General features: G+C 40.2%; 1 protein-coding gene across 8 annotated transcripts in view; it reads left to right on the forward strand.

Moving 5' to 3' along the window:
- The window catches only part of NBEA (neurobeachin), a 594,993-nt gene that overhangs the window by 564,675 nt on the left and 6,000 nt on the right, over positions 1-24,318 (forward strand). For 3 of the 8 annotated variants that reach the window (XM_059042292.2, XM_067016557.1, XM_067016560.1), the window contains 7 exons: positions 6,202-6,264; positions 6,589-6,678; positions 9,101-9,293; positions 10,887-10,958; positions 13,090-13,245; positions 13,769-13,939; positions 22,732-22,833. In XM_059042292.2, the coding sequence (XP_058898275.1) occupies positions 6,202-6,264; positions 6,589-6,678; positions 9,101-9,293; positions 10,887-10,958; positions 13,090-13,245; positions 13,769-13,939; positions 22,732-22,833 (847 nt within the window). The remainder of the gene's footprint in view (positions 1-6,201; positions 6,265-6,588; positions 6,679-9,100; positions 9,294-10,886; positions 10,959-13,089; positions 13,246-13,768; positions 13,940-22,731; positions 22,834-24,318) is intronic. The other 5 variants (XM_067016559.1, XM_067016561.1, XM_059042294.2 and 2 more) reach the window with 3 other exon arrangements.

Genomic DNA, 24,318 nt, shown 5'->3' on the forward strand with positions numbered 1-24,318 from the left:
GGGAAGATGAAAAACTAGAGAGAGCTCCTTGAGAATAAGTGAGAAAAAGGAGAGCTGAATGAAGTCGTGGGTAATTTTGTAACTTGGCAGGTGGGTCCTGGAGGATTTTTCAAAGCGAGCCTAACAAGGCTAAGGAAGGGGACAGTCAGAAGGTAGGGAAGGGGGCTTCCCTGGTGGCGCAGTGGTTGAGAGTCCGCCTGCCGATGCAGGGGACGCGGGTTCGTGCCCCGGTCCGGGAGGATCCCACGTGCCGCGGAGCGGCTGGGCCCATGAGCCGTGGCCGCTGAGCCTGCGCGTCCGGAGCCTGTGCTCCGCAACGGGAGAGGCCACGGCAGTGAGAGGCCCGCGTACCGCAAAAAAAAAAAAAAAAAAAAAAAAGAAGGTAGGGAAGGGACAAGAGGGAAACTGTCCCTAATGGGAATTTTCCCTAGTAAGAGCTTTATATTACATATAGGCAGGTGAAACTGAGTTGTGTGTCATCTATGTGTATGAAATCTGAAAATCACATGTACCGTTCAAATGTGCTTATATTGTTCTCCTAAGCATAATTCAGTTCAGATTTTCTTCACTTCTCTGCCTTCCCCTGAAGAATTCTGTGTTTTGGAACTTCCTCCAAGGTGTTAAAAAGAAGTCATTTTTTCCCTCTAATTTTATAACCTGCCTATTTCTTTTCCTTTTTTTTAAATTGAAGTATAGTTGATTTATAATGTTGTATTAGTTTCAGGTATATAGCAAAGTGATCCAGTTATATATACATGTATTTTTTTTCAGATTCTTTTCCATTATAGGTTATTATAAGATACTGAATATAGTTCCCTGTGCTATACAGTAGGGCCTGTTGTTTATCTATTTTATATGAAGTAGTGTGTATCTGTTAATCCCAAACTCCTAATATATCCCTCCCTCCCTTCACCTACCTATTTCTTAACAGATTTTAGCTGGGAAGAAAAATAAATGCTAAATACATGATGACTGCTTTAATTAAATATTCACAGAATAATTTTTATAAGAATAAGCAAGAATCGATACAACAATTAAAATTTAAATCTCTTGACTAACTTTCTCTCTGAAAAATTCCTGGTGAAGAAGGAAAGTGGTATTCTTTATATAATTATCAGACACAAATGAGTTTGACATGTAAGAGTTTCAGCATATCAGTGCCCTAAAAGTCCACATAGTCTAAATCATTGCTCTATTTACAGCTTGACCTTTGCATTCTGCGTTCACAAATGCTTACAAATACTCAAAATCACCACAACCACTTTGGAGAACAATTTAGCAGTAAAACTAAACATTCCTACCCTATGACTCAGCAACCCCATACCTAGGTATGCACCCGGCAGAAATAACTACTCACCTCCCTCGAAAGACATGTACAAGTATTTTCTAAGAAATTTTATTCATGATAACCTGGAACTGTTAACAACCCAAATGTCCATCAACAGGAGAATTGATATATTGTGGAAGATTAATACAATGGAATACTAAATAGCAAAAAAAACACAAAACCCCAAAAAACCTATTGACACACAACAACAAGGAAGTATGTCACAGACTTTATGTTAATCCAAATTAAAAAAGGGTAGACACAAAAATATATATTTTACGATTCCATTCATCAGAAGTTCAAGAACAGAAAAAATAGTCAGTGATGATAAACATCAAAATAGCGATCAGCTTGGCAGCCGGTGAGGCGTGGGAATAATTGGCTGGGAGGGGAAAGAGGGAATCTGTATACTCCCACGTAGCTGCTACCCAAATCAAGATATGGGACCTTCCCATTTCATTCCAAAGCCCTCCTCTGTCTTGATCTGGGTGGTGGTTATAAGGGGGAGAAAATAAGCGCACGCGCACACACACACACACACACACACACACACACACACATTCATCAACCTATACACCTAAGATTAGAGTACTTTATGAATTTGTCTTCCTTGAACCTCAAAAAAATATAAATAGATAGCAAGTTCAGCAATCGCAAAGGCCTAATGTTATTATTTAAGTATAAGCAGATCCATATTTTCATGTTCTCCCACCAATGAATACATAGTCTTTTCTTTTATAAATCAGCAAAGGTTTTGTCAGTCACATGTTTTAAAATCTAGTGTTTAAAGCCTATTACTTATGTTAGATTTGTATGAAATATGTAAGACATAATATCGGTGACTATTATATGTAAGAAGTTACTGTAACTTGATTCTAAGATGTACATCATTGTTGTATCTCAAAATCCAAATCACAGTGTGTCTTACCTTCAACGGTGCATCATCGTTTAATTGGCATCATTTTGTACTTCTTCATCGTATATAAAATAATGATGCTTCAATAATGGATAACGTCTTAGATTCAATGAAGCGAGTTAGGTTTGCAGACTTATTTCCCAAGGTTTACAACTCATGAGCTCCCACATACAATGTTAGTTCATCCTTTCTTCACTGGAAAGTGCAATAGATACATAAAGCAATAGATTTCTTGTAACTCAAACTAAAGTTTTGGTATTAGATTTTAAAAGGATTCACAAATGCTTATGTCTATAGAGGTCAGACAGGGAATAAACAAGTGAAGCTGGCCAGATGGCAGTGCCTGCATGGGTCACATGAGTGGTGGGTGTTAAAAAAGAGTCTGTGCTCCTGACGAGTGTTGCCATGAAGGAATGCTAATGAGGTAATGTCAGATCTTCTGACTTTTTCTGAGAAAAGCCAGAAAATCCAAATTACTGTATGAAATTTCCCAACCTATAAATGTTGGCTCAAATAGAAACCATGTCTGTGAGCCGAATCTAGCCCATGGGATGCCATTGTGTGACATCTGGTTGAATGTAAGCCCCTATGGCATCCTGGCTAGAATGTAACCTCTAGGAGAGCAGGAACCTCTATCTGTTTTCTTTGATGAGTATCAGATATCTGTAGAGAAGGGTACCAGGTACTAGTAGGTACTCAATAAATATATGTTTTATGAATAACATTAAGTCTCTCTGACCCATGCAGAACAATATATAGAGAAATAGAAATACGTAGAATTTTCTAAGATACCATTTCTGATAATATAGAAAGAATCCACCTTATAATTAACTGTAAGTAGTTGTTTGGGTTTTTTTACTTGATGTATTTAGAAAAATTGTATTAATGGAAAAATTCCATTATATGACAAAAAATTCCATATAGCAAAAACTCATTTTATGGTGTTATCCAGCTAATTTCTACTTAACCTTCAAACGTTAGCTCATGTTCTTTTTCTGGAAGTCCCTTTCCTAACAGCCCTGCTCTTCCTCTCCCATTCTCCACCTGAGTTTCAGTCCATTACTCCTCCGGGCTCCCTGGCCCTCTGGGATGGCCTCCCCCATGGTCCTACCTACCATGTGCTCTGATGTCCTCATCTCATGTCCTTATGGGCTGAAAACTTCTGGAGGGCAGTCTGCTGCCTGATCTTATATCCCTTGGTGTGAAGTAAATATTCAACAAATGTTCGTTAACTGAATTGTTTTTGTGGTATTGAATTGTAAGAGTAAAGAACTCTGAAGCTTCTCTGCTACTGTGCTTTTCTCTTTTCAGGCTACCTTTCAGTTTTGCCCAAATGCCCTACCATTTCCCCACTTCTGTATTCAAACATTTTTTGACTCTGTAGGACGAAATCACAGCCCTGAGCTGCAGAGATTCACAGTCTGAGCAAACAGACACACGTAAGGAATTATGTGTTGAATTCCATGATAAAGGGGAAAATATGCTGTGAGAATATGGAGGACATTGATTATGATTTAGGAAGGATTTCTGGTAAGGATTTAGAACGCTGCCCAAGGTTAGAATGAAGGGAGGCGTTTTCTCCTCCATCATAACAACTACTCAGTTGCTGTGCGTCATAGGTTGCAGAACGGGCTGTGTATATCTCCGGGCACGCGCCCATACAAAGTACCTCCCTTTTTTTTTAATTTCTAAAAGGATCTAATATGTTTAAAGAAATGAAATAGGCAATCAGAAATACGAGCTGATAACAGAGAGATGAAGCCATAAAAATTTATCAATTTTTTTTTTTTCTTTTCTGCTCTACAGTAGTTTTACTTGTATCTCTGGTCAAAGCCCAACCTCACCGTGGAAAACAATATTTTTCTCCGTGTCAGCATCACTTTAAAAAAAAAAAAATCACAAGTCTTCAAACATATACAAAAGTAGAGAGAGTAATATAACAAATAGTAATATAACAAATATCCACTTGCCCAATAACAATAGTCAGCAGTAGTACCTCCCCTCTTGGTGACAAAGAAGACATTGATGACTTCCTAAAAGTGGAGGAGCACAGAAAGCATGTGACAGGGGGAGCCCGTCAGGAAAGTCAGTAGGTGCTCACCTCCCATTCAAACATTCTAACAGACTTAGGGGAGACAGCACGCTCTTCCAAGATCGGAAAGACCTGTGCAATTTAAAATCAGAGAGCAAGGAATTATTAGAAAGCAGGACTACACAATAGCTAAAAGATAAATACTGGAATAAGAACCTTTAGGTAGATCACAGGAAAAGGGATTCAGTTTAGTCTTAAAGTAAATAAATGTTGGGAATCGATTGTCTTAATGCAAGGGCGAGATTGAGCACAACTTGAAATTTACCCTGATGCCATTTGAGAGCCATGTAAGATATGTATGTGTGTGTGTGTATTGTGCCTCAGTCCAAAAGGGTCAGAGGCAGGACCTACTGAAGAGAACCGTACAGAAGATTTCTGGAAATTAAATCTGTTTCAGAACATTTTCTGAATGTAAGTTTGATATTTCCCTTCCAGAAAAAAAAAAGTCAAGCAAAACATGTTTGTTGATTCATTCTTTCTGTGAACATTTAAAGGCTACCTACTAAATGCAAGGCACTTATCTAGAGATTTAAATGTGTTTGATTTTACTTCTGTCTCCCTACCCCCAGCCTGGTCCTCTATCTGGAGGAGGAAAAACACAAGCAATGGTATCTATTGCTAGAGAGATTTAGTTCATGACACGTTAAGCTAGGTATTGGACATTTTCTAACTAGGGCAGCTTTAACAATACAATGAGTACTTTTTTTGATTTTCAAATAATTCTCAAGAGTATTGTTCAGAATGTGAACCTAACCAGAAATGGTCTCTCCCCCCTTTCTAATCATAAATCTTGCATTGGGGAGATAAAGTATGATGGTATCTATGTGAGTACAATTTAGTGAAATAGTCACACTTCGCATATGAGTGGACACATGCAAATAAATGTATACATTAAAACTGGACAGCACGTAAAGAGATTTAATAACTCGTCCTGTCGCCTCCGCAAGTAAAAGAACCAAAACTCCACTTATGCAATTGCTAAAATACGGCAGATAATGATGCATTCATGTTTAATATTGCCAATAAATTGGAAAATTCACATTTTTATTGATAAATGTTTTCTTGAAATGCAGTCTAGGAGGACAGATTATTAAATTTAAAGACTTTATAAATGAAAATTGTAGATAGTGATGGGATTAGTAGCAGTGCTGTGTCGAGAGCCACCTACCACCTTACCTGACTCCCAAGCACTCAGCAATGACTTTTGAATTTCACTATTATGTGCCACCACAGTGCACACAATTTTAGGGGAAAAATTAGCGTGGTAACAGAGTAATAATCATAGTAAATGTCATGCTTCTCCTTGTTGACTTAAATTACATATTTACAATATTTCAGAAAAATATTTCTGTTAGTCTAGGTTAATATATTGAAATTTTTCCCTGTAGAATTTATTTATAGAAGAAATACTTAAATCTCTTATAAGAGTATCTCTTTAACATACACACAAAAAAGGCATATTTTACACTCCAGACAGTCTGAGATCTAGAATTATTTTTATCTATCGGAAGTCACAAAAATCTCATTAATATTTCCATCTGCATAGGTTTTAATGACATATTGCATAGGTCAGGATGCCCCAAGAATTATTTCCTCTTTGGGTTAGTTCTTTCTAAATTTTCAGGAAATTTTTGAGAGAAATGAATTCATACGTTATAAATAATATTCCAGGATTCATCTTAGAATAGCATAGCACAGTAAAATGTATTTTCTGTAGTGAAAGTCTTGCCATATTTGATTATTATACAAAAGTCTTAATGTTCTTTCTACGGATTGCCCTCTGAAGTGGTTAGAACACATGATTATTTGATTTTATTTTTTATCCTTAGTGGACTTTATGTCTCATTCTTTTTTTTTCCCGTTAAGATTCCAGAAGCTTATTTCATTAGAGATCCCCATACGTTCCTTCTCACAAAGGACTTTATTAAGGTATATGCGTTGTATTTAGTGTTCCGAGTGTTCTTTGGTCTCGAGCTGCATGCATGCACTCACAGGGTAACACTTCCACGTTTAACCCCTGCTTCTAAGTAAGAACAGTGACTTGGTTAATGGAAGCATGTTTGGAAGGAGAAGCAAAGCTTGTCTACAAAATACTAACACTTGGATGATTTTGCACCCCGGGAGAAGAGCACCCGGTGAATTTTCTGGACTTTTTTCATGGCTGACTTGGGATACACTTGCGTTGTCAAAGTGTGTGTTGACCTCTCTCGTTGATGCATATTGATTATGACAATCACTCCCCTTCCCCTGCAGGCCATGGAGGCACAGATACAGAACTTTGGACAAACGCCATCTCAGTTGCTTATCGAGCCCCATCCGCCTCGGAGCTCTGCCATGCACCTGGTAAGACATAGCAGCTTGCGGAACATTTTGGACCTGAGTGTAGATCAAATACAATAGTGATTTTTAGCAGCATTTTAAAAGGCTCCTCACTTTACTGTCTAACTCTTCAGCCTCAGTATATACTGATTATCTGAGGGAGAAACAGATAAAGGAGTAGAGTTCTTACCTTTAATTTTGGCTTCAACTAGCCTAATTTTGGATTCACAAACATAGCCATCCTCTCTGACTATATATGCATCTACATAAACTCCTTCGTACACATAGAGGCTTACAGACACACACCAGCACCAAAATTAGATTACATTTACAAATTAGAATGTAAATAATATAAACACAATATGATGCTGCCCAGTTTAATCTTTTGGGGCAAGGTGGGGTAGGGGAAGTAGTTCATCTTAAGAAATGGAAAGAAATATAATTTACAGCCACTTCAGGGAGGCTGTAGAGAAGAGGAGTTAAGAATAAGGGCCTCAGAACCAGGCTTGTGTCAAACACCGTCTCTTGCCACGAACTAATGAATGAATCGGGCAGGGTATTAAGCTCTCTGTTTACATTTCAGCATCTGTAACTGGGGGTAAAAATAGTACCAACCCTGAAAATGTAATGACTCAATACTGAATACTGCACTTAGACCAGCCCCTGGCATACAAGTGCGCAGTAAATGGTAGCTAGTGTCAGCAGCCGCAGCAGCTACTTACGTTAAAAGGTTTATTCTCATTTTTCAAAGGAAAAGGTGATACTCTTTTCATTTTAATCTCAATTTTAAAAATCAGTTTTCATAACAAAACAGTCCTTTTTTTCAGTTTTTAGCAAATGGTGAACATTTCCCTCTTTATCTAATTTGAAGAAGGTAACATTTTTTTCCAAGAAACTACTTTAGAATTTACTTTCTAACTGTGATTTTCCACTAAGTTTTTACTGGAAAAAAAAAAAAATGTTTGAAGGTAAAAATGTGTTTGCAAAATGAATTCCAGTTCATCAGTGTTTCTAGACGGTTATCAAGGCACCAGACACCCTAGTATTGGAATAAAATGCTCCTGAACATTGTTCATAATATATGTGTAAACAAATGTATCAGCTGTTATTTCATGATGGAAGTATTGTTCACACCTTTCACTTATTCTATCAGTTACTTAACAAGTTAGTATTGAGCCCCTTCTGTGTGCCAAGCACGACCTTAAGCACTGGCGACACAGCGGTAATACATCCTCTACACCTTCAAGGGATTGACAGTCGAACACCTACTGAAACACATAAATGAATGTGTGTGTTTGAAAACATTTCTTTTCCTCTACAATAACTCATTTCAGCCCCCTTGATTAGTCGCTAAGGAACTCTGCTGCTTGAAGTGGGTCCTCGCGTGCAGCCAAGCAAAGAGGCTTTCGCGGTGTGTGCTGCTCCCATCCAAACACCCAGACACAGTGTAGACGTGGAGCCTCCAGACCTGAGATGAAGCGTTTTTAATAAACTGTCCAAGAGAATATCTCTCGCACTTTATTTTATAAGATGCTTTGGCAGAAGAGTTGTATTCCCCTGTTAGTTTTCTCTGTTTAATAATGATAATAAAAATATTTATCCTGGAGAAATGCCCAGTCAGAACTCATTACTTTCCTAGGGGAAATTGTTAGAGACTAAATTGGCATGGAACTGTTTATAAAGAAAATAAGCTTTTTAACTTTGTATAGCAGAGGATTCATATATATGTGTATATATAATAGTGAACAATTACAAAACATGCATGAAAGCTAAATAATGGTTACTTCCAGCATCCCTATTTTGTATCTTTTATGTAATAATGTTTATAGTATTTTATATACTAAATAGTAGTTCTTAGAGTGTCTACTTTCTATCAAGTCATATGCTAGATGATTGAGAAACAAAGATTAAAAAAGAAAAGAGAGTGTTATCCCTCAGGAAGCTCACCATCCAGCAGGGGAAGGAGACCATAGGCATCAGAGCCATGGCAGAAATGCACACACAGCGCTGACAAGGAAGGCTGTGATATTTTAATTATTTAGACTGTAGCCATGACCCCAGATCAACCAGGTAAAAAATGAAAGAATCAGTTCACTGCATATTTCATGTAAACAGCGTCAGTAACTGACTTGACCGATTTTTCCACCAAACTGATGCTGTAACTGCACTGAATAATTACGCCTCCATCATGTGGACTTATCTCCAACTCCTCATATCGTCTGGCGGTACCTAAATTGCGGCTGGTCTTTAATGATCGGGTGTCCTCTCAGCGACGTCGTGGAGTCCCTGCTCGCTTCTCTGGGCCACCCTCTCAGACCAGAGTGCCGACGGCGGGGCTCTCGGTTTATGCTCTTGCTAGCCTGTTTTAATTTCACTCTCCCCCGAGCTTTCACTAACTGTGTCATTCCTTCTGTTTTCTTTGCTCTCTTCCCTTTCTATTCAACAGTGTTTCCTTCCACAGAGTCCACTCATGTTTAAAGATCAGATGCAGCAGGACGTGATCATGGTGCTGAAGTTTCCGTCAAATTCTCCGGTAACGCACGTGGCAGCCAACACGCTCCCCCACCTGACCATCCCTGCGGTGGTGACCGTGACCTGCAGCAGACTGTTTGCGGTGAACCGATGGCACAACACAGTGGGTATGTGTGCCTAAGGGAGCCCCTTACTAACGGGTTCTTAGAGGCTGCGCTTCAGGTAGGGTAGGGTAGGCGTGCTGCGGGCTAGCAAGGGCGCCAGGTGAGCTGCAGAAAGCGGCAGAGTACATAATCGCCGAACCTAACTGATCAACTCTTGTCTGTCTTGTTCACTGCTGCCGTCTTTCCGTGCTGCACAGAATGCTTGGCTAGTGGTTAAGTATCCACTAAGTATGTGACAAACTGAAGCAGTCCTACAGATAATTCAGGTCCTCCCACCCTGCCCCACCCCAGGAGAAAAAAAAAAAAAACAAACACTTTTATCCCACATTAAACAAAAGTGATTTTGAATCTAGATTTTCTAGATGATGGTTTCAAATCCTCTTTCTTCCACTTGATGAATTCATTTAGGAAGTATCTGCATGACCACTTTGTGTCAGTGGTGCTGCGCACTGGGAGTGCGACAGGACGAGCGCCACGAGCAGCGGGGCTCCCTCTGTGGAGCTGAGAGTCTTTGCGAAAAGACAAAACCTAAATTGTTCCGTGATTTCACGTGTGTTTTCTCCAAACTCATCCCGGAAGTTTCTAGCCAGTGTATCTTGAAGTGACGTAATTCTGTCATAAAAATTAGACATATTGATACTTATCCAGCCAGGACAGGAATGGACGTGACTAATTGATTTCGCTGGCCCAGTTCATCCCTTGAGATCTCCCTGGAAGCCCAGGGATTCCCATGTCTCTAAGACTCAACGATGAGACACGCCAGATTCACCTGCATCTTTCTCTTCTACTGACTTCTGCATCACTCTGAAAAACCAAACGACTTTTAGCTTGATCCCCTAAGAGTTTCTAAATGCCCCTATTTTATGGTTTTGGGCGACATTTTCAACATGAGGTAGAACGACTTCCATTCAATCAGAAATATGCAGCAGACATCTTTTAAAAATAGGACTTTATTCACAGGCGTCTCAGCCTCTAGAAATGTTTTGCATTGCAAGAAACCTATAAAGAATCGATCTTTTCTTTAGAATTGTTTAAAAGTTCTGTATGTTATATAACCACATGTAAAAAAATTATGACTAATGAATTCAGTCAAGCTCCAAATATTAATCCTCTGAAAGTAGCTTTTAGGTTAAGATTTGAGGTGTGGCTCAATTTTGTACCTTCAGTTGACTCGTCATCGGTTGAAAGAAGGCCCACTTCGATGGGATCCCCACCTTCCTCTCTGCCTTGACCCAGGTGGGCCTGTGCCCACACCCATCCCTATTTGTAGGCATGGCCTTTTCTTAGATTTCAGCTCCCTGATGGGTGCAAGAAATTTTGTAATCTTCAACTTCATCCAGCTTTTTCTTCTTGTTAGGATAACACTCTTCGCAGCTTTCTCCAGCTTAAGTGGAGACTAGCAGTCCCCGTTGTGATGACTTTTTTTAAGACTGTCTACAAAAGAACGTGTAGTGTGACTAGATCGTTCTTGCAGTAATTTACCAAATAATTTTTAAGCAAATATATATTTGTATAATCATTATAAAACACTGCTTATTAGGAAATTCCTCCTTTCTGAGAATTTTATGGTCATTTTCTCCTTTCATGAATCTTTAGGTCTCAGAGGAGCTCCAGGTTACTCCCTGGATCAAGCGCACCATCTTCCCATTGAAATGGACCCACTCATTGGTACGTGAGCAACAAAAATACGTTTTCATGGATGCTGCCTCCCCACCAATACCTAATGTGGTTATTTATCACAAATGACAGTTGAATGATATTTTTTTCTGCCACAAATTAATGTGCAGATAACATCAAATTACCATCAAGGAGCTGTGCAAATCATAACATGCCATCTAAGAATCTGTTGCTATTAAAATAATTATTTGTGGCATTTTCTTGCTATTTTAGGAGGTCACTTAGGTTGGTTCTAAACAACGCAAATGATTCCAAACTGTCCTTTCTTTCAGCCTCAACTCTTCCTTAACAGCTTTATATTATTTGAAATATATAAGGACTCCAAGCTCTTACTAAAGGAAACTAATACTAAAGAATTTCTTCTCTGGAAATCTCCATTCACTAGAGCTAATTTTTTTTTTTTTTTTTTTTTTTCTTTTTTTTTTTGTGGTATGCGGGCCTCTCACTGCTGTGGCCTCTCCCGTTGCGGAGCACAGGCTCCGGATGCACAGGCCCAGCGGCCATGGCTCACGGGCCCAGCCGCTCCACGGCATGTGGGATCTTCCCGGACCGGGGCACGAACCCGTGTCCCCCGCATCTGCAGGCGGACTCTCAACCACTGCGCCACCAGGGAAGCCCTAAACATTTTTTTAATTAAAGATTTCATATGAATTGCAAACTCGGGAGCTATAACTATTTGCAGCAGATATTCCAAGTATTTTAAAATAATCACATACACATTTGTTAGCTGTGTGATCCAGAGCAAGTGCCTTAATCTCTCTGGGCCTCAGTTTCATGTCTGCAAGATGGTTCCTAATCACGTTTGTTCTGCCTGTCCTCATGGGATCTTATGAGAACTAAATTAGAAAAAAAATTGAACATGGTATGAAAAATTATAAAGCCATACACAAGTTATGGTATTTTTTTCTTAGATTAATCCACCCTACATCTTTGAACCCAGAAACAGGATGAGAGACAGCCATGTGGGTTAGCTCCTTATACTCCAACACAAAATAGCACTTAACATTTCTTTGGGAGAATATACGCTTTGGACAAGGAATATTTTTAGAGTTGAGGTCTAGCTGTTTCTCTGCTGAAAAGGCATCGACAGTGTCACGTATAGCTGGGGCGTAACTATGGAAAAATTAATAGCTGTATTCTGATTAATCAAGGACCAATCACATAGTTTTCAAGTGACTCAGGACGTTTGCTTTTCTTTTCCTTTGCTGTTTTTAAAATTATTTTTTTCTTTTTTACCTTCTCTAGTAATTACTATTATAGTGTTCGTAGATAATCCACAAATAGTAGCACTTAGATTTAATTGGTGTTAGAAAGTGATGTTGATCTTGTACACCTGCATTTTCTGTTTAAGAATTCAGCCCGGGGATTTAGCCTGAAAGGACGGCGTGGAGTAAGGGACAGGCTGGCGTACAGACAGGCACCAGGGAAATCAGATGGTGTGTCTGAGTTCCTGGCTTTGTTCAGATTCAATCCCAGTGCTCCCCACTGACTCTCTGCCTGTCTCTTTCCTCCCCATTCCCTCTGCCATCTTTCTTATTCCTCTCCTCCCCTGCCAGACCATTCTGGAAAGGTTTCTGTTTGTTGACAATCCAGGTCTTTAAAGCTGCTGACCTAAAGTTCCCCGAGGGGCTTGCCTACATAACAACACCCCTCCCACAAATCCCTACTTTCTTCTTTTCACGTGAATCGTAAACGCCATCGGAAAATGACAGATGGAGGCAAATATTAAGACATTTTTTTCCTTATGTAACATACTTCATACAATATTTATTCCTCATTATTATTGAACTTGTTGGACACTAATGAACTTGTGCAGGGTGAGCATCTATTGAATTTAGCGCACTTAGATATTTGTATTATGTTGTAAATTCACATCTTGAATTCCTCATATCGGTGGGGAACTTAAATTTCCAACACATTTTTAATATATACTATGGTTCATAAATAATCACTGCTACTAAAGAGTTCATATTTCTCCTGGGGAAATGTTAAAATCTTAATAATCTTATAGCCTTAAGAACCCGTTTCTCGGTAAATGAAGCATAGAGGTATTCCTTCTGTAAGTGGTTGGTGAAAGTCTTGTGGAATCTTTCTTTAAAGTTCTTTTTCTATTTATGTTTAGCCAACAACTCGGGTGTGAACAAACGGCAGATCACAGACCTTGTTGACCAGAGCATACAAATCAACGCCCATTGTTTTGTGGTCACAGCGGACAATCGCTATATTCTTATCTGTGGGTTCTGGGATAAGAGCTTCAGAGTTTATTCTACAGAAACAGGTAAACTGAGCTATGAAATACCTTATCCTCTTGAAAATGCCAGTTGTTACACCTAAAGCTTCATAGAAAATCATACTTAATAACGTAGGCATTTTCGTCTTGAGTGCCGAGATTCCAATTAAATGCTCACGTTGTAAGTAAATGACTACTTATAATTTTATCCACTCTGAACTTCAGTGTGAGCTGAGCCCTGAGTTCATAGGACAACTGGGACTACAGTCCCCTTCCCACAAATCAGGTCCAATAAAAGACCTTAAACCTCCCCTTCGTCTGGCCCAACCCTGAAAAAATATCATGACTGTGTTATTTTATGTTATTTTCTTAAGAAGTCCCAAGTGACATTCTTGTATCACTTTTTCAGAAGCAACTCAAGAAACCAAACCTGTAGCTAGATTTTGTTACGAAATTACCTTGTAAGTTTGCTGGTCTATAGATTCACTTTTCACACATCTAGTAAAGTTAAGCTTATTACCATTTAAAGAAAAATAGCAAATGGATTTGACCTACCATTTCTGTGTTTCAGGGAAGCTAACTCAGATTGTATTTGGCCATTGGGATGTGGTGACGTGCTTGGCCAGGTCTGAGTCGTACATAGGTGGGGACTGCTACATCGTGTCTGGGTCTCGAGATGCTACCCTGCTTCTCTGGTACTGGAGTGGGCGACACCATATCATAGGAGACAACCCGAACAGCAGTAAGTATTTGTCTAAAATTGTCCTACCAGACTAAGAACTCATTTAAACACGTTTTGCTCTTTTAATTTTCCTAATAGTTTTTTGCTGGTGTTGTAAGGGTTTTAAAATACGAAAGCGTAAGCAGCAAACATCTACGTTGGAATGTGGCTATATTCAGAGTGTACAAAAGAGCGACCACTGTAACCTTCAGCCTGAGGAAACTCCCAGATCCCCTCACATTGACCCTGTGCTCAGCAGCCCTTCCCCAGTCTCCAAATGTCCCCATCCTTCCGAAATTTCCTTCGGAGTCATCGGGTCCGTTCAACTTCATATGATTTCTCTCAGCTAATTGTAGTCTCTCCCTTCTCTGAATTTCCACGCTTTATTTGTGCCTCAAGAGGACACTTACTGCTTTCTACCATGGGGTGTAGTAAATATCTGTTTATGTATTTGACAATGACTGAATACCCCCTTCAGATTAGGCCCTGGTGAGGCAAAGCTGAATAAGATGATGTCTTTGCTTGGTATGATTCCTGAGTGTTTTTTTATTCCAAAGTGCTCCCGAAAATATCCTGTAGGAAAAAAATGGGGGGACTCCAGAGTAAAACAATTTTAGAAAACACCGCATATACTCTTACTTTCTATGTGAGCTCTGAAAGCCTTACACAAATAAAGCTGTTGATAACTCCCAGTTTCTCAAACATGTTTTCCATGGAACGTTTTGTCCATGGCGGAGAGGTTATTATTCCTTGGAGCTGCTATTCTGAGGAGACACTGAAACGGACCATGAGTGGCTCCCTCTGCATCTTAAGTCTCTGGTTCCTGGCATAGTTGCACAAATAATAGGTTTTCAATAAATATTGTTGAATGACTGAAGAACTGGATAGGACACTTCCTAGAAATAATTACTGTCTTTAATTACCAAGCTTTCAATATTTCACATACACATGTTTCCTGTAAAATGGAGAATGGTTTCTGTAAAGTGTTGATAATGGCAAGTACCTAAACCAGGATTATTCTAATTATGATTTGTACATTGGGCACAGCTTTAACAGTCCTCTAAAATAAACTGAAACATGGGTTTTGGAATATTTGTGATGAAACAGAGATAGGAGTTTTCCAGGAATGCTGTGCACCTGCCACTGAAATACCATCAAGGTAGAGAAGAAAAGACTTGTACAGGCCCCTGTGCTGTAACTACATGGCTGGCCCCTTCCAGCCTGTGAGAGAGCTGGGCATCGAAAGCCTCATATATATGTGTGTGTACGTACATACACACACACACAAACACACACACACACATATATGTATATGTATATACATACACATATATATATAAAGGTGTTAGGAGAATGAACTAGATGACCAGGTGACTTATTCTTGTTGCCCATAGCTAGAGGTGAAGAACAGTAAATGGAGCAACTGAAAGTGTATTATGAAGTAGTGTCTCTTAGTGTAGATACTGAATAAGAGAAAGTGCCTCTTTCTAAGTTGTGAACTACGATGTGACATTGGTTTGAGGAAAACACATATTTAGTGTTGCTTGATTTCCAACCAGCTCAACTAATTAGCTACCAATTGTACATTATACCGAATATCATACTCTAAATACTAGTAAGTTAACCTCCTTATTTACTCTCTTTTTAAACACCGTATCCTTAAAAAAGGAAACTTCATTTTTAGCAGGACTTGTGTGTGTGTGTAAAAAATGTTTGATCTACTTTATTAGTATTATATTTTATTATTTTTAAGCATGGTACATTATCACATGTATTTTATTTAATTGTACTTTTACGTATTCCCCAGTTTCCTTTTTTCCTTTTAGATGGGTACACTGCTCATAAGAAGAAAAGTTGAACTGAGCAGCAGGGCTGTGTGGTATCTTCCATCCATTATTGACACAAATTAGAAGTTATTAGACAGAAAAAAATTTTAAAGAAGCAGAATAGGGTTTTAAAGCCAATTAATTAACATCTTCAAAGTGAAGCTCAAAAATGATGAAAATGATATTTCCCAAAAGAGAATTCATTTCTTAAAAACTGCCATTTGGTAGCAGAGAAGATAATATAATGTCCTGCTATGAGGTATACGTATAGCTGACTCACTTTGTTGTACAGCAGAAACTAACACACCACTGTAAAGCAATTATACTCCAATAAAGATGTTTAAAAAAAGGAATTTTAAAGAAACATGTTAAATTATAGTAACTATCTGTTAACTACTTTATTTCCTAGTGATCTTTTAAACCAAATGATGGTTAACAGTTGATTGTATCTTTGTTCCATCACTTAGCAAGAATAGTTAAATGTAATAATATTTAGAGTGCTTAAAGTTCCTCTCAACAGGAGCTATGTAAATAGAAATGTTTATGTTAATCCTTAAGAACAAAACTGTGAATACTGGATTTGTTAAAATGTAGAATTTTAAGTTTTAAATAAAGACAAGCTTATCCCTGAGACATGATTGCATAATATTATCCATACAGTATTTCCTCCATTTAGGGGGGGATTTAGTTTTTGATTAAAACCTGTTGTCATCATTATGAACCTTAAGGACTTCCATAAAACCCACCCTGCCAAGACCTTCCTAGGCATTTAATGTGGGCATAGGCAATGTGGTTCCATTTTATCCATTATCCTTAACATAAAGGGAGAAATATGCTCTTTTAGATTAAACAGGATGAGTAGCTCAAGTATTAGTCAAGCAGCAAGCATGTGTTAAACGCCTGCTCTGTGCTGGTGCTACCTTAGCATCTGGGAGTGCTGGGTCGTCAAATTCTGACTTTCTGGGCTTTACAAAAGCCTATATTGTGACCACGAAACTGCCGGTCCTGCTTGGAAGTACTGAATATACTGAGTATTACATGACTCTTGAATTGCTATCAGACAATATTTAGTATCATAAGTACTTGTCTCTACAAAATGCTTAGCATTACATCTTGGGCACAAATCGATGATTATGTAAAAACTGGTTTCAGCTTTTGGCCATACAGAGAGTAAAAATCATAATAGTAAAACACAGTAAAAAATAATAATTAGTCACATTTAGTATTTGATTGACTCGACTGATTTGTGACTCAGTCTGTGAAAACAGCCAACCTAGCAGCTCATGTGGGCATGCCTAGAGAGACCGTATATTTTGGTCAGCTCACTTTTTGCAAAGGCAGTCAGAACACACACTGAACTGACGGCCACATCAGGGATCAGCCGTGGGTGTTGACACAGATGTAGTCCTTGCCGTCGGAAAACTCACAAAATGAAGGGAAAGGGTTTTGTTTTGGTTTTTTTTTTTTTTCCTGTTTATTTTATTCTAGCTACCAATTCACAGGTCAGAGAATCAGGCTATATGTTCTTTCTGTCTCATAATACACTGCTACACAAGACCAAAAAGCTAGTTACGTCTAAATTCATATTAAAGTGTGTGACACAATGCCCTTAGGTTTCGAGGGCTGTATATATTAACCTCGACTTGAAGGGAGAAGTCCTAGCATGAAACGTAACATCCCAGTAGCTGTTAGAATTCAGGACTTGGTCTTGGTGTGGACATTGAATTCGCTTTGTGTGTCAGAGGCTGAGTCATGTTTATCCAGCACAACACGATAACGTAATAGGATTCATTTACTCACCCTATGCGCACATCACTAAAACTTCCTCAGGATAAACTCAGGTGCTTTAATGTATGTATGTTTCTTTTGTATTGTCATCCTTATTTTTTTAATGGCTAGCTCTGTTAGTGCCACGGAGGAAAAATAAGTAATGTTTGTGAATTTTTTTAGGTAGGTTTGAAAGAGTTAATGGTTTCATTGTGTCAAATATATTGTTGTGACTAACTTGGACATCTCATAAATAAATCTTCTTCTAATTATCTTTATAGTTTTAATGAATTTGCCGCAAAGACAATGAAAATGTGTAAGCAGATTATTATAGAGTTTTAGACCCTAAAAGAAACAAGCAGAGGCTACCTGGCAGAGGTTCCAGTAGAATTAAAGTAGTTTTATTAATATATTTAATGCTAATATTCATTGTTACTCTTTCAAACTTGTGACTTTGAACATAGACAGTTTTCTTGTAGATTATAGTAGTTTTATTAATATATTCAATGCTAATATTCATTGTTACTCTTTCAAACTTGTGACTTTGAACATGGACGGTTTTCTTGTAGATGTAAAATAGGTCCCTGACTAGATAACAGAATTGCAGAGATGTGAGGGACAGATGCTTTCATCTGAAACAGACTTTTACACAAATTCTGAAACTAATTTGGAAGTGATAAAAATTAATTTGCGCACTTTAATTGGAAGCAGGCTATCGCATGAAAGGAAGGAGAGCAGAGCAGGCAATTTGTGCTAAGAGCTGATTGAATTTTTTGTCAGGTAGGTATCTTGGACTTGGCTGTTTATCCTCCTGAGCCCTTCTTTGCAATATATTACAGCCCATCTCTGACTGGTGTTCTTTAAAAGGATCAATGCTATTCCTGTTGAATCCCTAGAGCCCCAAATTTCATTGATCTTGGGACTTGACATTTCTCATTACGTGCTGTAGCTTCCAACGAGATAGTCACAAGAGGGGCAAGTCAACGTTGTCTCTTCAGCAGACACTTATAATACATTGGGACCTCGGCTCCAAATCCAATCGGCTTGTAAAGTGTGTGGTTTTAATGTTTATACCAGATATAACGTGCCTGATAGAGAGTTTGTTGACATTTTAAAAATCATAGCCACAGGAAACTTTGAAAGAGAATTTACTGTTCCTCTTTTCAAATCAAGTCTACAAATATGCATAGAGTAATATGTATGACATTGTTATCATTCTTTGTCTATTTCACTTTTGAAAAACAAGTCTTCAGCTCACGTTTGAGAATTACACAAACTATGAAACAAGAAGCCCATTGAAAAGGAGACTCCAGCTGTGCACACATCCCTTCCCTGGGCTCCCATTGTGTTAGCTTCAACTCCGGGCACTGACCCTACCGCCAGCCCCAACCTGTCACTAAACATCTGCCAGATCACATCCCTCGCTTTGTCTGCATCCAGCCTTCTTTTAAAACAACCATCCTGGTCTCCAGCTCCACAGCCACCACTAACCAGCGGTGTTATAGGGGATGAAGAAAGCATGGACAAAGAATAGCCTGAAGATATTTTATATATATAATATGATATATATAATATTATATATATATATATATATATATATATATATATATATGATGAGTTTGTCTCACTTCTCAGAGCAAGGAATCTTAACTAGGGTTTAGTAAATGTTAAACCTCTTCTCATTAACTTTGAGAGGAAGCATAGTTACATGTGTAATAATTCTTACCTCGTAGAGCTTTCTGAGGGCCAAAAGATAACGTCTATAATGTAGCATCCCTAACACGGGGCCCATCCTGCAGGAGACCTCTCAGCCCTCCCATTCCCTCAGGCCAACGTTAGGAGACATTAGAGGTTCCTGACTAAGAAGGGGGCTGCTTGCCACTCAGCTTCTGCTTTCCCTTCCCCTTTATGGAACTGAGGCTGCAAGGCTCTTTGTCCTGGGTCAGAAGCAATATAAAAAAACAAGAGTGACTAATATGGTCTCGTGATCAGGGAGCCTCGGATCTATACCAGCGGGCTCTCTGGGCATCATGCAGAAACCTCTACCGCCTTGGGAAAGGCAGGTGGATTATACTATTGAGTGGGGAAGGAGATGATAGGACAGTAAGGTACTGTGGCCTAGATCCAGGTTCAGGACCTCAAGGGAAGAGATCTGCACTGAGACACAGCAGAGCTCAGAGGAAAATGTGGTCAGTGTCCTCTCTGAAGGAGAAAAAGAACAACTTAGAGTCAGTGAATAAATAGGTTTGTATCGATCTTCTATTTTTCATCAAGTACTCTGTGATTGTGTAATAAAATGAAACCACATCATGGGATGTTTTCCAACCCATGGAATGTTTTTTTTTTTTTTTTTGCGGTATGCGGGCCTCTCACTGTTGTGGCCTCTCCCGTTGCGGAGCACAGGCTCCGGACGCGCAGGCCTAGCGGCCATGGCTCACGGGCTTAGTTGCTCCGCGGCATGTGGGATCTTCCCGGACCAGGGCACGAACCCGTGTCTCCTGCATCGGCAGGCGGATTCTCAACCACTGCGCCACCAGGGAAGCCCCCATGGAATGTTTTTATGTGCATTACCTTGTGACCTGTGGGAAATGCAGGTCCAGGTGTTTCTGGTGCTTAGGCCAGAAACCTCTGCAGCAGCCCTCAGGGGGCTGAAGACACAGTACCTCAATAGGAACTCCTCACAAACTAGGTTTTTCTGAGCTACCCCAGCAAATGTCTAACATAATTTTTTCAAAATAAATCTTGAAATCAGAGCAGTGATGAGGCTGCTGCGCCCTTTGAAATCTTTTGTTCTGGGATTTCAAGTCAAAACTCCATCTTTTTTATATAGTAGAAACCTGCGCGAAAATACCTTCTGCAGCGATTCTTCAGTGACTCAGCAGAGGTCGCAGATAAAACCTGAATGTCATACATCAAGAGGTTCATTTTCCGACTCCCCCAGAGCTGCACTGAGGATCGCAGAAAAACTCTGCTGTTTTTGTTCAGCTCCAATTCAGAAGGACCAAAGCTTCCCCTGCATATTAGTAGGTCCCACAAATGAGGCTGAAAATAATAAGAACCATGAGCAATCTTCACTTTGATCATTTCTCTGAAAACCACAGACTATCACACTGGCAGTGCTCCCCTTGTCAGTTCTCTGTGGATTGCAGCATCTAACACCTTTGTACTTTCTTCATCATCCATTTTGAGAATATTGAAATATCTTGTGATAAAAATGAGGTGGAGGGCTTCCCTAGTGGCGCAGTGGTTGGGAGTCCGCCTGCCGATGCAGGGGACACGGGTTCGTGCCCCGGTCCGGGAAGATCCCACGTGCCGCGGAGCGGCTGGGCCCGTGAGCCATGGCCGCTGCGCCTGCGCGTCCGGAGCCTGTGCTCCGCAACGGGAGAGGCCGCGGCGGTGAGAGGTCCGCGTATGGCAAAAAAAAAAAAAAAAGGTGGAATCTGTTTACTATAAGACTTTTATATTTGGAGTTTCCAAATGCTTGCCTAGAAGGAATCTCAAAATTGGATGTGTTTGTTCATCATTCATAGTAGTTCCATCACCCAGAAAGCTCTTCTCCTGAGGAAGAGACTAGAGAAGGAGGGTAGTGGTGCAATGGTCCTTAGAGGGGAGGTCTCACCTGCACCTCCCTCTGAGCAGGGCCCTTTAACCCATAGCTACATCCATCAAGTGTGATGTGACAGTGACAGAATTTTCCTAGGATTTTGAATGATTGTTGGTGTGTGTGGCATCTGTCCCTGACAATGAAATGAAATATAGGAAATATGCTTTCCTCCTGCTGCAGGTTCTCCAACTCAAAACCCCTGAATAACATTTTATTTACTTTTCTATAGTTGAAAGAAGGAAACAGTGCTTTCAGGGGCCCTACAAAATCCCCTAATAGTTAAGTTTCACAGTTTATTCAAATGATCTGGGGGAATTGTAATGAAAAATAGAACATTTTAAGCTTTCTAGGTCAGAGGTAAGCCTTATGAAAAACTTTATTTTCTAATGTAAAATATATTACATACATAAGGAAGATTTTTAATATTTTTATACATTTTTAAAAATTCCCTGCAGTAGAACTAGATTGCTTTTTACTTTTTCTGTAGCGTATAAGGGAAAGGTTTAGAAAACTCTATATAAATTGTATTAAACATATAATTGCAGGATCTTTAATTCATCAGTCTCTCCGAGATAAAATAATCACTTAGAAAAATTAAGGATGATATTACATATAAAATCTTATCAATAATTAATCTTCATTTTGTCAGGGAACTCAGGGCGTCTGTGAAGCATAAGTTTATCAACTATATAAATATGTTTCAGACCAATCTAGGACTGCTGACAAATCTCAAAGGATACTCTGCCGACACTCAGACACATACATTTAGGATAAAATGACAGACTGACGTGGCCTTTCAGCTCTCCCTCCCATTCTCCATCTACGTAAGAAATGCCTCCAATGCAAAATGGAGGCTCACATGACGGATCTGAGGAAACTCACGGAAATCTGTGAGCAGTTCCTGGAGAGACAGAAGACCGGTGGGTCTGAAGGAGGAGATACTGGCAGAGGGGAAGAGTGTTGGGTGCCTTGCTGGGCAGGGCGTGTTAGTTTTGCGCTGTCTTCCCAGAATTTTCCACGACCCATTGATGCCCTCCTCCCCGCGGCTGTGGGGCAGGGAACCGGAGCACCAGTCCAGCTGCTCAGGGCTGTGGCATCACCTCAGTGTCAAGGGAGGGGCTGCCCAGGAGGCGGGCACAAGTGCCACCCCTTTGACATTCACTTTCCCCACTGCCCCCTCTACAGTGGGGGGCGGGGAATTGCAGCCCGGGAGGCAGCTCTCAGAAAGAGCAGCGTCGCCGAGAACAAAGCATAGGATGTTTTTCTGAGAGACAAGATGAGGGAGCGGTGGTTCAACCCCGTCCAGAACATGAGCACACAGAGGAAAACAGGCCAGCATGGAGGGTCTCAGGCACCATAAGGGAAAGATCACAGACTCAACAACCAGGTGAAGTAGAATGAACAGAAGAGGAAAACACAGAACTCTTTAAAAAGGCGCAATGTTCTCTAAGATATAAGAAAGGGGCTCAGAGAGTTTAAGTAACTGGCTCATGGTCACACAGCTAATAAATGCCCTTACGAAACGATGATTGCTATTTTAAACATTCAATTTAGTGGCATAGCTCTTCATTCCCGCCATTGGTCTGTAGTGACTCCCCGCTGCTGTTCCTTTGCAGGTGACTATCCAGCACCAAGAGCTGTCCTCACGGGCCATGACCATGAAGTTGTCTGTGTTTCTGTCTGTGCTGAACTTGGACTTGTTATCAGTGGTGCTAAAGGTCAGAAGACATTTCTTTCATTTTCGCTCTTTAAACACTCTACGATTTTCACAAGTTAACCATGATTTATGATTTATTTCCTTTAGGAGGCTCTCCATAGACAAATGTAATCCCTAGGTTTTCTGGAGCTGTTTAGTTTTATTATTAATATTTGCTAGTACTAATATAAAATAGATACAAAATAGTATGTAGTATTTTGTGTTCACCAGCATTCTAGCCAGAACGCTGGTAAATTAAACTGCAGCGCACCCATATGATGCAGTCATTACAGATAACATTTAAAAGACCAGGGGAGGGGGCTTCCCTGGTGGCGCAGTGGTTAAGAATCCGCCTGCCAATGCAGGGGACACAGGTTCAATCCCCGGTCCAGGAAGATTCCCCCAGGCCGCGGAGCAACTAAGCCCACATGTCACAACTACTGAGCCTGCACTCTAGAGCCCACAAACCACAACTGCTGAGCCCGTGTGCCACAACTACTGAAGCCCGCGCGCCTAGAGCCCATGCTCCGCAACAAGAGAAGCCACCGCAATGAGGAGCCCGCACATGGCAACGAAGAGTAGCCCCCGCTCGCTGCAACTAGAGAAAGCCCGCGTGCAGCAACGACGACCCAACGCAGCCCAAAGTAAAAATATAGTAAAAAAATAAAAAATTTAAAAAAAATGAAAGACAAGGGGAAGCTATCCGTGGTGGCGGGGTCCATGGGGGGGTTCAGGCTGCTCATCAGACACAGCCTTGGATCCAACCCCCTACACCAGTCATTTTCTTCTCAAGGCCGGGGACTGTGTAGTGGTAGACGGCAAAGGAAATATGATGACTTCGTTCTTCTGACTTTTTGTGGAAAAAGTACTGTTTCAGGAAAAGTCAGGACACTTGGATTCTAATTCTGGCTGAGATACCAATTCTCCATGGGAGGCTCCAGGGCAGTAAGGAGCCTCATGCTTAGGAGAAACTGAAAGAAAACCAAAGGGGCCGAGTGTGGTGAGGACACCACGGACGTAAGGAGACAAAGGCTGAAGTGGTGAGGGGCCCCCGCGGCACAAGTATTTTATTTTGAGTATAGTGGGAAGCCATTGAAGTCCTTTAGCAAGGTGATGAGGTGATGAGATTTGTTTTTTAGGAGCTTATTCTGGCTGCTTTATAGATAATGGGTATAATGTCTGAAGGTAGGGACACTGTGTTTTTGTATTTAAGAATAAATAACCCAGGGAGGGACACAGAGGATATTTTCAATAAATGTCTTTTAATGTCTGTTTTAGAAATAACATGTAATATCATTCTGTTCTGTAAAGCAAAAAAAAAGAAAAAAAGGGGCTTCCCTGGTGGCGCAGTGGTTGAGAATCCGCCTGCCGATGCAGGGGACACGGGTTCGTGCCCTGGTCCGGGAAGATCCCACATGCTGCGGAGCAGCTGAGCCCGTGAGCCGTGGCCGCTGAGCCTGCGCGTCCGGAGCCTGCGCTCTGCAATGGGAGAGGCCACAACAGTGAG

The sequence above is a fragment of the Kogia breviceps genome, chromosome 16, assembly GCF_026419965.1.
Source record: "Kogia breviceps isolate mKogBre1 chromosome 16, mKogBre1 haplotype 1, whole genome shotgun sequence".
Classification (NCBI taxonomy): domain Eukaryota; kingdom Metazoa; phylum Chordata; class Mammalia; order Artiodactyla; family Physeteridae; genus Kogia; species Kogia breviceps.